Source organism: Mirounga angustirostris, unplaced genomic scaffold (genome assembly GCF_029215605.1).
Source record: "Mirounga angustirostris isolate CCGP_5_RB_7025 unplaced genomic scaffold, mMirAng1.0.hap1 SCAF_13, whole genome shotgun sequence".
NCBI classification, from domain to species: Eukaryota; Metazoa; Chordata; class Mammalia; order Carnivora; family Phocidae; genus Mirounga; species Mirounga angustirostris.
In genome coordinates this window covers 46151520-46166071 of record NW_026991721.1, presented here as the reverse complement: position 1 = coordinate 46166071, position 14552 = coordinate 46151520, and the positions used below count along the sequence as shown (strand labels likewise).

The 14552-nt window shown below is 38.4% G+C and overlaps 1 protein-coding gene across 2 annotated transcripts in view; it reads right to left on the bottom strand.

The window, feature by feature from the left end:
• LOC123856523 (disks large homolog 2) overlaps window positions 1–14552 on the bottom strand; it is an 812179-nt gene that overhangs the window by 451333 nt on the left and 346294 nt on the right. For both annotated transcript variants that reach the window (XM_064576814.1, XM_064576815.1), the window contains exon 9: window positions 4203–4358. In XM_064576814.1, coding sequence (XP_064432884.1) covers window positions 4203–4358 — 156 coding nt within the window. The remainder of the gene's footprint in view (window positions 1–4202; window positions 4359–14552) is intronic.

The following is a 14552-nucleotide window of genomic DNA, read 5'->3' as shown; positions in this document are numbered from 1 at the left end:
ATTTGGGTATTCTGACTGAAAGGCACAGAATAGAGACGATTGGCTCTCCTTGCTTCTGCTGACTGGCTTCCATTCCTCTGAATGCTGATTAGGGATTAAGCTGGTGCACATGTAAAGGTGGTTTCACATGCTAACTTTCACAGAGCTAGTTTATATTCTAATCTGAGACAGTAACTGTCCTATCAGTAGGTGCATGCTTCTGAAATAGACGGGAAAATTCTCTTGTTCCCTAAATATATATATATATATATATATATATATATATATATATATACACACACACACACACACAAATATATATTTATATATTATTTATTATATATAATACCATATGTATTATATAATATATATAATCACATATTGCAACTTAAAGGTGAGGCATTTTTTTTCAACACTTTTGATGGGCTTTTTTAGTTTATACCTTTGTAAAAAGCTTCCCTAGTATGGTACCTTGCACTTTATCAGTGCTTGATAAATCTTGGTTGGATGAAATGAAAGATATATTCTTGTAATATCCTGTTGAGGGCAGAAGATCCCCAATATTTGTATTTTATTATAAGTAGAAGTACGCATTAGTCATGAAGACAGTGACTTGAGTTCTTCATCATTACAGAGTTGAATAAGGGCTTGTCCATCTAATTTTAAGTTTTCAGGTACCTCTGAGGTTCTATAGATTATTTAAGGTCACAGTGGAAAAAGCAAGTGATGGTGTCATAAATGGAACGAGAACCCTTGAACTTTACCCCTGAATTGTCTATCAGCTGCATTTCAAGAAACATCTGCTCAGAGTGGTATTTTCCATTGCAGAGGAAGTAAATAATCTCTGAAAGGAATTACTCAGTTTTCATGAAAAACGGACAGTTACCTAATGAAATGATAATGTACTGACCATTGAGATAATATAAGGTGAAAGTGCAGTACAAGAAGTGAGCTCTAGTCTGCTGTTCTTTGTTTCAATGTACAGATTCATTCACTCCTAGGGTAATTTTAGGTACCCATAAGACCTGAGTAAAGCACAGCTTTAGCCATCATGTGTTCCTGAACAAGGATCTGTCTGCTTGTCTGCAGATCTTATTTCCATGTTTATTTACTCAAGAATTTTGAGCTGCTGTTGTGCCAGAGACTATGCTAAGTGTTAGGGGTTTAGCAGTGCACAGAGCAGACACAATTCCACCTGGGAGCTTACAGCATCCAGTGTGAGACAGGAGTTTGGTTTTAAAAATCATATAAATAAATATATAATTATAAATTGCTTGAGTCTTACGGAAAAAAAAAAAAAGAGCAAGAGACAATACAATAGGGGATCAGATTTTCTTTCAGGGAGCTTCTCTGAGGAAGTGCAATTTAAGCTTCCATCTAAGATGACCAGAAGTTAACCAGGCAAAGTGTAGTAAGAGCTTTTCAGTTTGGGGAAAGAGCATGTGTGAAGCATTTGAAATAGGTAGAGGTTTAGTGCATTTTGTGAATGTGACTAGTGTGATCAGCAAAGGGAGGAGTGAAATGAGGTGTTTAAGAGGCAGGCAGGGGCTAGGTCATGCATAGCTTGGATGCTATATTAGTGACTTTGCATTTTATACTAATGCAAAAGAGGAGAAAGATGCGATCTGTATTTTTAACAGATCACCTTGGTTGCACTGAGAATAAATCAGGAGGACAACAATGGAAGTGGTGAGACCAATTAGGAGGCTATTGTAGGTGGGAGATAAGGGAGGCTTGGGTTCAAGTGCTAAAAATAGAAGTAGAGGGGAATAAATAGATTGGAGATACATTTTGGAGGTAGAATCAATAGGACTTGAAGACAGACTGAATGATGGGTGTGAGGGAGAACAGGTGTTAGGTATGATTCTCAAGTTTTGGCTTGAGGAATGAGGTAGATGAATGTGCCATTTACTGAGCTGGGAAAGTGTGGAAGGGGAGAAAAGTGGGGTGAAATCAAGAACTTCAGTATCAGTGTATTGGTGACAATGTCACTAAAATGTGTGTACATATGTGTATGCATATGTGTATATGTGACTTTTTTTTTGAAATGAGGGATAAAATAGGAAAAAAAAAAAAAAAAAGAAGGGGACAGAATTAGACTAGAAAATAGAATTCCCAATTGGGTGATGGAGGGTGAGAGTTGGAGACTGGGGCATATCAGGATTGCTGAAGGTGTGTAATCTGAAACAGACATATTCAACATTATACCATATATATTTTTTTAATTTGGGAAAAACAACAACAACAAAAAAGAAACCCCATGGTCTTCATAATACAAATTACAGAAAGTAAACTGCAAAAGAATTGTATCTGGTAGATCCACATAAGAGGTAGATTCTACCACTGCTTATTGGTGAGTTTTAAGAGAGAGATGCATCAAAATCTCCAGCAGGATGCAAGAAATGTGACTTTTAGGTTTATTAAAAAAAGAGCATGGGTTATTGACACTGAGCCTGAAGGGAGATGAGAAGGTAGGATAAAAATAGAGAAAGGAGAGACAAAATGAAATGAGCGGAGAATTTTTCCAGCAAGCAAAGACATCTCCGCCATCATGCCTATGCTGGTCCTCTGGGTTTGAATCCCAGCCCTGCCACTTACTAGTGGATGATCTGGGGCCTGTCAGGTAACTGCTAAGCGTCAATTTCCTTACTTGTAAAATGAAGATATCGATAACATCTACTTCATAAGGTGACTGTCAGGGTTACAAGATATTCATAAGAAGTACTTAACAAAATGCCTGGCACAGAGGAGAGCTCAGTAAGTGTTAGCTGACTTTGCATAGCTGATTATAGATGCCTAAATACCAGGAAGTCATTATTGTAGGTGTGTGTGCACCTTCTGCTTCCCTATGGCTATGGTAATTTTGCCGTCTTGGCTTCAAAATTGAATAGTCTGCTGTATCAAGAAGTAGCTTTTATTATTTGTTAAAAATATAAAAAAAATAATTAATATTTATGAAGCATTCTAAAATGCTATTAGGCTTTAATGGTTGCAAATTAGTGAAAATGCCCCAGCTGATTACATGGCTAAAAATATGTTTTCTCATGTATTTCTAGAAATGTTATGTATAATTAAAATTTGTTATTTAACTCCTCTAGAAAGGCCAATAATTGACTTTTAATTATTTCTTTGAAAATATAAAAGAAAAACAGAGATGATGTTCTAAGGAGACCCTTTTGATATATCCATTTTCACCTTGAATCATTTTAAAATCTATATTTTCTTGACCTTAACAGTATTATGGAAACATATGAAGGTATTCTATCTGAAAACATAATCAGATAAGCACCTCATTATATGTAGGAACATCATGATTGAGATCTCCTGATTTAAACGGAACTGGAACTACCTTTTGGAACACTAGATTCTCCTTTTATTGCTCTCCTCTCTCTCTGACTTTTGCTATTGTGTAAAGATGAGGTTTTATTATTTAGCATACATATACTTCAGAATACTGATACAGAATCATATCCAACCTTTAGTCTTAGAATGATTTGTTTACAGAGTTGTGGAAAGACTCAAAACATTCTAAGTCAAATCTGAACTTGGCATTTATTGGCAATATCATACCGAGGGCAATGCCTTAACTTCTTTGAAGCCTCGTTTTCTTATATAAAATGGGAGTAACTAAATAAAGAGAACATGGTAAAAACCTACTGTGATAACATACCATAAAGGTTAAAATTCTTTGTGGTTAGATAGAACCAGCTAATGATGTAGTTTGGGGCAAGTTGTTTAATACCTTAAGGAGTCAACTAAATAGTGGTATTAATTTAATATTTTGATTAAAATATTAAATGGCAATAATAGTACCTACTTCTTAGGCTATCTTATACCTGCAGAATAGTAGTGATTATTAAATATTATTCAAAAATGTACTGAGTACATGCTCTTTTATCCTTCTGTACGAGGGAAATAGTGCTAATTAAATTCCAAGATTAATTCTTCTGGAAAAATATAATTAATACCTTATTAAAAATGCATGGGAACCAAGAACATTTGGAAAATCATGTGATCATGTCCGAGTGCTCTGTGATCACACTAGGAAGAAAAACAAAAAGGCAATGTTCTTAATTTCTCCCATTGCACCAAAGAAGCAGAACATCTCTCCACTGAGGAAGATGTCAAGTACAAGAGAAGTGAGCAGAGGTGGATTCTACCCATTCAGCCTTGTGGAAGCACATGCAATTTGAGAAAATGAAGCGAGGAAGCTCATGCAGTACCTGGTCATCTCAGAGTCAGGGAGCAGGCCTAGGTGGTAGTGGGGGTAGGGAGCTGAGAGAAGGAAGCTTTTGTCACACTCAACAGGGGAATAGTGCCTGGGAGAAGCAGGCTTATCACACAGTTTGTTCACAGTGCTGTAAACAGGTTCCGGAGGCCTGGTGACACAAGAGGAAGAGAGAGAGATGCACGGTTAGCAAACACACCCAACAGCTGTGCAACTAGCCGCATTTCACCATATGCAAAAGTAAACACCCAAAACAATGTCTTAGGATTTGTGAGGCTTGAAGAAAAAGTCTTTTTAAGAAATACTACCTCTGGGTAGAAATGAGAACTTTGGCTGATATTGGGCATGGTGAAAATTCAGATGCCTGATACCTCAGTAGAGTCATAGTCAACTTACAAACGCCATACCTTTTGGATAGTGTTGCCTTAAGTGCCAAACTTTGGGATCCTCTGACATGGCTCCTTTTTCAACTTTAGTCTCATCTTAAATGTAAACTTTACAGAGACCTTCCTGACCCCTTTAGCCAGGCCATCCTGTTATTTTTCACAGCACCCTGTCCATACTTCATAATATTTTTTCTGAGCATGAAATCATCTTGTTTGTTTTGTTTAATTTATAATTACCACTCTCACTACACCATAAATTTTCTGAGGACAGAAACTACATTTATTTTGTTAACCACTTAGAGTCAGTCCACATCCCATAAATATTTGTTGTATTCACATGTGAATGAATAAATTGACAAAACTTCACACATTTATGTCACAATTTTTGGGGAGTGTTGGCCTTACCGAGAAGTCTAATTGCTTATATGATCTCAGTGATTCCCCTCTATATTTACTTATAAATTGCCACCCAACAATTAGTTTCAGAGAGTTTTCTACCAAGAGGATAATCACTTTAGTAAAATTTCTATTAAATGAATTAATCTAGAGATACTAAAACATTATCTAAAACAGCAACATCTTTTAGTTGTTACAAACATGCCTAGTAAATTTCAGTTATAACTTTTGCCAAACACATATGTACTACAAAGTCCTTGGTTATTTTAAAAAAAAAATCTCACAACTCTGTACCCACTCTTTTAATACATGGTCTGAAATTGCTACCAGTATCTTCCATTTAAGGTAAGAATTGAAAGATCCAAATTCAAATGGAAGAACTATCTGGCAGTCTGGGTGGGAGGGTAAGGAGCAGGTCAGGAGATAGGGCAATGTCCACAAGGCCAGACCCTGGTGTGGGAGAGAGCACCCCTTGGGTCCAGGAGACATCAGGGGCAGCAAGTGGTGGCCATATCCCTGAGCAAAGATACAGGAAGTATAGGTGGTGAGCTCAGTGAAGGCATAGTTCCATGTTTCTGTAGCTCCCAAAGTGGTCCCCAGTGTTGCTCAGTCAACGCTTCTTGAACAGAGCAGGGGAGAAAAGAGGATAAGCAAAGCATTAAAAACAAACTTTACTGGGCACCTGGGTGGCTCAGTTGGTTAGGCAACTGCCTTCGGCTCAGGTCATGATCCTGGAGTCCCGGGATCGAGTCCCGCATCAGGCTCCCTGCTCGGCAGGGAGTCTGCTTCTCCCTCTGACCCTCCACCCTCTCATGCTGTCTCTCTGTCATTCTCTCTCTCTCAATAAATAAATATCTTTAAAAAAAAAAACAAAACAAACTTTACCTAATTTATAGTATTACTGTGGGCCGGTCATGGCTTACACACTATCTAGAGAATTAGTTTCTTCCCTAACACAAAGCCTTCCATAACATAGCAAAAGATGCCTTGATCTGTTTGCTTTCTACAACACAGTAGAGGGGCTGAGGAGTGGACAGGAGGAATCCAGAGGCTTATTTCGTCATCCAAATAACTAGCTCAGTGGTAAGATAAGGTGCTTTATAATAGAGTTGGCTTGTTCTATCCCAGTGGCTAATAAAATAACATTGACGAGAAGATTTTTAAAGTTTCTTCAATGAAATAGCCAATTTTTTCCCCCTCACTTTACGGAAGCTAGCATATATTCTTGTTCAGACAAGTGCTCCTTTTTCAGAAAAAAACCAAGTAAGTTTGTCAATTTCTGTTTGTCAATTATATAGAATACACACAATTCATAATGACAAACAGCAGCCCTTAAAAAAGGCAGCTATAAGATCATTTTACAAAGGTATTTTTATCGGGGCACCTGGGTGGCTCAGTCGGTTAAGCGGCTGCCTTCGGCTCAGGTCATGATCCCAGGGTCCTGGGATCGAGCCCCACGTCAGGCTCCCTGCTCAATGGAGAGCTTGCTTCTTCCTCTCCCTCTCCCTGCTGTTCTGCCTACTTGTGCTCTCTCTCTCTCTGTCAAATAAATAAAATCTTTTAAAAAAAAAAGTGTTTCTATCAGTTTTTTTAAGTAATTCACACTGTGTGAAGTGATGTAAGGGAAAGATGCTTTCAGTTATCCACTGAAATACATCCTTTAAAACTGTCAGATTTGATAATGTTCTTGATTTTTTTTGGGGGGGGGGTCTGTTTTTGCTTTGTTAATATACTCAGCTTTAGGAAGACTGATGTGTATTTCCATGGTTTTGGAGACAGAAAAACCCATGATGCCAATCTGATAAAGAAAATTGGCTTGGGAGATCACCGTTTTGTCTGCACTGAAAACGGGGTTATCCACACAAAAACTCAGCTTGAAAAGGGCTTTGTATTAATGAGATACATAACTATCAATTAAATAAGATATGAGGAGGAATGTATGAGCTCTATGGGAATTTTTCTGCATAAGTGATCACAGGAGGACCTAATATTATTTTCCATATTTCCTGCTCTATGATTGAGCTGCTGTGGCAGAAATGGCCAGAGATGGATTGCCTCCCAAACATCCATTTACTCCTTTTTTTCTTATTAAGAGGAAGTCAGTTTTCCACTAGTCACTTTTCCTGTAGTAAAACTTTATTTCTTAATCTCCCTTGTAGAACTTTATTTCTCAGTCTCCCTTGTAGGTAGATGTGGCCCACTGAAAATGTTCAGCCCAATGTAACTGGAGCACAAAGGTTTTGTGGGACTCCTCTGACGGCTGCTTAAAGGGGAGCTGACTCAGCTAGGACCCCTGTGATTTTGCTCTTTCCCATTTCCTCCCTTTGCTTACCTGGAACCTGGATATAATGGCTGGAGCTTCAATGGTCATCTTGGACCATGAAGCAACCTTGAGACTACAAAGAAACAATACAGTTAGGGACCATAATGGTCACTGTGTCACTGATGATAAGGAGTGAAACTACGCCACTTCTGAACTTTCTACCTCTGGATTTCTTTTATGAGAGATAAAGTATGTTTATGCTAGTGTCATTTTTTTTTTTTTTTGTAAATGAGACTTAATATTAACAGATAGACTCCTGCAAAATGTAAGACTGATAATCGAATACAAAGAAATAACTACAGATAGGGGCTACCAAAAGGGGCTAATACATTTAATTATGTTAGAGGTCCATCTGACACATTTTGTATACACAGAAAAATATAAAGAACACTATTGTCTGGCTTTGTTGAGAGCCTGTGACTGTTCATAGAGAACTCACTGCATCTTTATTAAAAATATTACATATATAAAATGGTAACTGATTTAAACTGCCAGCACAGGGCTTAAGAATAAGGGAACTGATGACTTCTTTTAGGTCATAAAATATTCTCATGATGATGTCATTTCAGTTAACATCATGCTTTCTGCCTAGGAGGGCTGATTTAATTTTCTCAGGCTGCTGTTGATTTCACAGACCAAGAAAATGATGTTATCAATTTTCTCCTAGTCCTTCTACCTCAGTAGAACTGTATTTTGAAACAAATTATCAGAATCAAACCTGGCTAATATATATATTAAGGAAAAAAATCCTACTTGGATTGTACTCAATTAAATGAAGAGGAAAAAACTCTCTGAACACTACAATAAATTCAAGACAATAAAAATTAGGCCCTGTCCATTGTCCAGTGTTGAACTCTTAAAACCTTTGCCTATATCCTTTTGGAATCATTTTATGGACATAATATTATTTCATGACTCACTTGTTTCAGTAGATTTGGTGTTGGGGGCAGGCTTAGATAACTTGAATTTTAGAAGAGGGACCTTATATCTTTGCTTACAGTCACTTTCAAAACTTTTTTATGGTGGATTGATTTCTTGCCTAGGCTTAATTACTCATGATTCAAAGTCTGAACAAAGCAGAAATACACCTATTGAAACTGCAGGCTCATTTATACCTATTGTTCAGTCTTTCATCCTTTATTTATTTACAAGTTATTTTGTACAGTCACTGACTATTGAGTGGACATTTCTAATTCAGCTGAATTGTGAGAACACTTGCTATCTCAGAAGATAGGTAGATGAAAAACACCAAAATATAACGGAACACTTGACAAACTTGACTGAACCTTTTTGCAATATTCACCATGTCCTCTTGCAACCAAACAACTAAACTAAAAATATCAGTGAGAATGTCCTTCCAAGTGGCATAAAAATGGAGTTGATATTGGAAGATTTCTGCCTGCTAGATTCACTACAGTCCTAGGATTCTACTGTGTATTATGTACTATACAGGCCATAGTACAATATCCAGTAAGTACTACAACAAGCTACAGTCTGAGCATGGGAAATAGCATATAGCAGGTACTCGAGAAACATTTCTTGGAATAAATGGATTTTTTTTTTTTTTTTAACTATTCTCCATTGAGAGCAATGAAAAATTTCTGGCTCTTCCAAGGAAGCCCAAAGTTCTGCTGAATCTTCTAACTCCATTTAAAGTTTGAGGACATCATTAATTCTCACAGGTTATCCAGAAGGACGGAAACCCCAATGTTGTCAGAAACTACCCGCTTTAAGTACTAGGTGTGCATGGTTCACCTCCTCTAGAGGGCCAGGTCTCATGCACCTGCAAGCCCACCCACGGTTCCTGTGAGAGTCACCCCACGGGCTCGGGGCACAGACATATCTCAGGCTTGAGTTCCAGAAGTCCTGATGCCAGCAGGCAGCATTCTTAGTATTTCCCTGCAGTGATATTCTCTGTGACCTCTCTGCCAGACAGACAAGAAATGCCAATTTATGAGCTGTCACTGGGATCTGGGTGGCAGGAACAGATGCCACGATCACTTCACATTGATTCAGTAAAGAAGTGCCACGGGAAACGACTTCAGGCAGTGTGAATCAGCCAGTCACAACCTGAAAGAGTCTGTTTATCCTATTATAAACCTCCAGAGTCGCCTGGGTCAGGAGGTAATGAATATGGAAATGCAGTCTGAAGTGCCTCCTGTCTCTCTTCTTTATGTAGATGCCCCCAGAAAGGGGGGAAAGGAGTTAAAGATTATGAGTGTAATCTCTAAGTGAATTTATAAACAAATCATTTATTTTGCTGTCCACCTATCAGGGGCCATAGATAAACGGCTTTGCAGTCTCTAGTGTTCAGCCATCAGCATTTATTTGCATATCTATGGGTTTATAATTGCAGGCTCTTATAGCATATAATTAGCACACCCTGGCCCTTGGTGACCTCTCTTCTCCGAACTCCATTAGCACTTGCTATTTGTTCAGCTTCCTTGGCATTTTCAGTTACTAATCCACAAGGATAGTGTGGAGGGAGGTGCTTCATCATACCCTCTCCTAAGGAAAACCACCCTGTCTGCAACTGCCTCTTCCCATTTGTCCCATGGACTCCAAGCCAATTCAGTCCCCTACTCAGCCAAAGCTGCTTAGACCAGGATTGGGACTCTATTCTGCGACCATGACCTGTAGGACCTATAGGGTTGGGCTGGGGAGGGAAACAAAAAGGTAGGCCAATTGGATTCTGCTACTGAGTGTGACTCAAGGAGCAGAAGAAATGACCAGCTGGCAGCATGAGGGAAAGACGCAGACATGTAGAGGACAGCTGTGGCTGTGTCCGCTAATTATAGTGAACCACAGCTAAGCTTCCCAAATTTTGTTGCTAAAGTGTCTAGAGGTTCCTTGAATCTAGAAAAAAGTCTGTGTTCACTCTTTAAGGGATTTATTATTAGGGCTCATGTCATCGAATTTCTCTGCTGGCTCCCATATGACATTAGATGTATAATGAAAATCAACTACCACCTCCTACTGTATTCCTTCACTGGAGCTTAGGTCAGATCACTTGCTTACAATCAAAAGAGTGAAAATAAAACAGGTACTCTGCTTGTTTTTACTGTCATTTTTAGATCACCTCAACTAAACTATGCCACTCAAAGACAAAAGATACAACCTTGGATACCTATGTAATTCCAGAGTACCTGAGACCAATACCTAACGGATCCTTTTATTTATTATGGATTCTTTTGCATTATTTTCTAAGATGCTGCATTAAAATATTATCTTAATTGCAGAGATTTTTGGTGCCGCCTTAAATTTTGTGCCTGATGTGGTACTTCACTTGCGTCACCCTAGTCCTAGCCCTGCCTATACCAGAGATGAAAAATGTTTAATGCAGTGATGACAGTCATTGTTAATATTCATCTGTGTGGCGCCTGAAGACAGGTCAAATGGATAGGACTTCCTTCCCTTAAAGGTAACAGTAAGAGTGACTCACACTCTATTGAGTTTTCCATTCTCCATCAAAGGGACTGCTTTCAAAGCCCAAAGGCCAAAGCAGGCAAGGCCCTCACCTCGTTATACTGTCATATTTGGTACACAGGCCTCCTTCCTTCTCTGATTATTAGCTCTCAGAGGATCAGGCCCAAATCTCATTTATCTTTGTTTCTATATTGCTTTCCTGAATGTAAGAACATATGAGTGAAATACTGTCATAGGAAAGAAATGAAGCTGTGGGGGGAAAAAAAGGGACTGGTATTTTTTATTCTCTCTTTTGGAGCTAGAATTAAAAGGAAGAGTCTAAAATTACAGAAGGAAGGATTGAGTTATATAGTTGTAGGCTTTTGACCATAAATCTGTCATAAACAATGATATGGATGAATCTATAAACTGCTTAGATTTTAGATTTTCTAACCCTCATCCTATGTGGGCTTCCCTGGCCCCTCTGAAGGTAGCATCCAGCCCTATGCAAGAAATAGAACCAAACTACATAAGTGGATGGCAGCTAGGATGCCAAACACTTGGGTGCCTAAGCATCTGGTATACTGCTTGGCATACTTTGGAGGAAAAGGTTTTTTTTTTTTTTTTTTTTTTGACCTTACAAGTGTGCCTCATGTTCCCCTTTACACATAATGCACTGTTTTGGGGCAAAGGATTTGGAGAAGTAAGCAAAAAAGCATTACATTCTAGGCCTGGGCTAATAGGTCTTAAGGGCAGAATTCTCGGGAGCCTAAAAGTAATTAGAGGATAAAAGAGAATACAAGACCAGGTTGTGAACTATGTGGTGTTACAGGTGAACTGGACATTATAACAAGAAGAATTAAAGAAGAGGCTGACTTCTCTTACACTGAGCATTAAGCAGAAAAGTGTTAGCCATTTGGTAAAGGTGCTATCAGAACTCAAAGTATAACACAGAGAGATGTAGGGAATGAATTGGTCTAGGTGATGTGTAAGAGCTCATTCATCTCTCTCATTCGAAGCACCATGAGGACCTTTGAGTGATGCCTATTTGCACTATACTTGCTTTTCTAAAATGCAGCTTCTTTCTTTTAATGACATTACAAAGCCTTCTCTATACATCAACAAAGTTGTTAAGCTGTAAAATCATATGCAGAGGTAAACTGTTACAAAACAGTGTGGTGAGTGCAAAGAAACAGAGCTAGGTTTGACTCTGGCTCTTCCAAATTACCCTGTGTGGTCTGTGGTTTCTTTTTTTTTTTTTTTTAAAGATTTTATTTATTTATTTATTTGACAGAGAAAGACACAGTGAGAGAGGGAACACAAACGGGGAGTGGGAGAGGGAGAAGCAGACTCCCTGCTGAGCAGGGAGCCCGATGCGGGACTCGATCCCGGGACTCCAGGATCATGACCTGAGCCAAAGGCAGTCGCTTAACCGACTGAGCCACCCAGGCGCCCTGGTCTGTGGTTTCTTAACTACCTTGACCCTCTGCATTCTCATCTGTAAAGTGGGGATAGTAATGTCAGCCCGAGAGGAACATAAAGCACCTAGCTCAGTGCATGGGATGCACTGTTGAGTTTACCAAATAGCAGCCAATACTTTCTTTTCTTTTCTTTTTAATAAATTTGACATGTAACATTGTCTAAAACTCTAAGGTATACAGTGTGTTACTTTGAAACATTTATATATTGTAATATGATTGCTGATGTACTGATATTTATCACATTACATAATTACAGTACAGTATTATTGTCTCTTCATAATACAGTACAGTATTATTGTCTCTATTTTCATACTGAGCATTAGATCTCTACCACTTATTTACTGCTCAATACAAGTTTGTACCCTTAAATACTATCACTCCTATCCTACCCACCACCACCATCTCTTGGCAACCACCATTTACTCTGTTCTTTATCTTTTGTTTGTTTGTTTAGGGGGGGCAAAGGGAGGAGACAGAGAATCTTAAGCAGGTTCCACACCCAGTGTGGAGCTCCATCTCACCACCTTGAGATCACGACCTGAGCCAAAATCAAGAGTTGGGCACTTATCTGACTGAGCCACCTCAGCACCCCACTCTGTTTTTTACCTTGTTTATCACTTTCAGGCACTTGTGCTCACAGGGCTGCCTAGCTCCTGAGAATGCTGCTTCCCTATCAGGCAGTTCATGTATTAGCACGCTAATGTCATGTGGATTCTCTACAAGAGAGTAGAACAAAGGAAGTAACAATCTGTGGTTTTCAGTATCACCAAAGGCACTGCATAATGTTGCCTTTTAAAGACTCACTTTTGCTTCTGATATTGAAAAGGCAATTGGTCCTCTATCATAGCCCTTGGGGTTGATGCTTACTTTGTCTGAACTTCACAATTATTTTCATTGTCTCTAACAAGATATCATCTCCAACTCAAACCCCTAATTTGTGCCTGCACCTTCATAATGATTTGCTTTCCTGTATGACTCACAGCTGTGGTGCCATATCAAATTGTTGGGCCATCAGTAATTTGTTATTAGCAATAGTCTATGTACCATGATCTATAAATAATACTTTTAAAAATGGAAAGTAGGATCAATTCACAACTTTCTCTGTAGAAACATCATTCTCAGTTATATTTTACTATGTTTGTTTATTGAGGAGAGAAATGGCAGAGTATGAGGTGCACCATTTAAAGCCATTTTGAAAGTTTTCAATTGTTAAGGTGCTTTATTTTTTTCAAAAGAATGTTCGGGTTTCAACAAAATTAGGCTCTCATGACTATGGTTCATGCAGTGTTTTTTTTTTTTGAAATTAGAAGTTGAAAGTCAATGACCTTGATAATGGTGTCTATAATAGGTGTAATCCCAAAGAGGACAGGAATCACCATACCTTGGTATTGGGAAAGTGTGTCCGGCTACAGTATTTTCATGGCATCCTGAAAGATGTTGAAACAAATACTATCTAAGATGCACAAGCCCAAGTATTATGGCTAGACCAAGGTTTTTGACATTTGAATTATTTGAGCAAGGTTTAATATGCCCTTTCACAGTGTTTAAATTCTTTCATTTTTATAAACCTAGCTTTCAAGTTTTTTTTTCTTTTTAACTGAACTAATAGGATAAAATGTAAATCTACCAAAAAAGCAGGTTAATAGATATTTAGCATCCTGATGGAAAAGAATTTTTTTTTTTTTAAATAGGCTCCACATCCAGTGTGGAGCCCAACATGAGGCTTGAACTCACGACCCTGAGATCAAGACCTGAGCTGAGATCAAGAGCTGGACGCCTAACTGACTGAGCCACTGAGGCACCTTGAAAAAACATTTTTTAAGCATAAAATAAATGGAAGAAGTCATATAAAAGATGAGAGATTTGACTACATAAAAATTTAAAACTGCTGAAGTACAAAGAAGTCATAAACAAGCAGTAAGTTGAGAAAGCATCTTCTCAAATACCTTTATCAATATTTTAAAGATGCTCCTACAACTCAAAAAGATAAACCATAAATTTTTTTTTTAAAGATTTTATTTATTTATTTGAGACAGAGAGAATGAAAGAGAGAGAGCACATGAGAGGGGGAGGGTCAGAGGGAGAAGCAGGCTCCCCGCCGAGCAGGGAGCCCAATGCGGGACTCGATCCAGGGACTCCAGGATCATGACCTGAGCCGAAGGCAGTTGCTTAACCAACTGAGCCACCCAGGTGCCCAAACCATAAATTTTCAATAGAAAATAGACAAAGGCATTTAGCATCCAATCACAAAAGAGAAAATATAAATGACAAATTGATACACACAAGTATAAATGCCTCACTAGGAATAAAAGTAATGCAAATTAAATGCTCTGCCCCCCTTTGCTGTTTAAAAA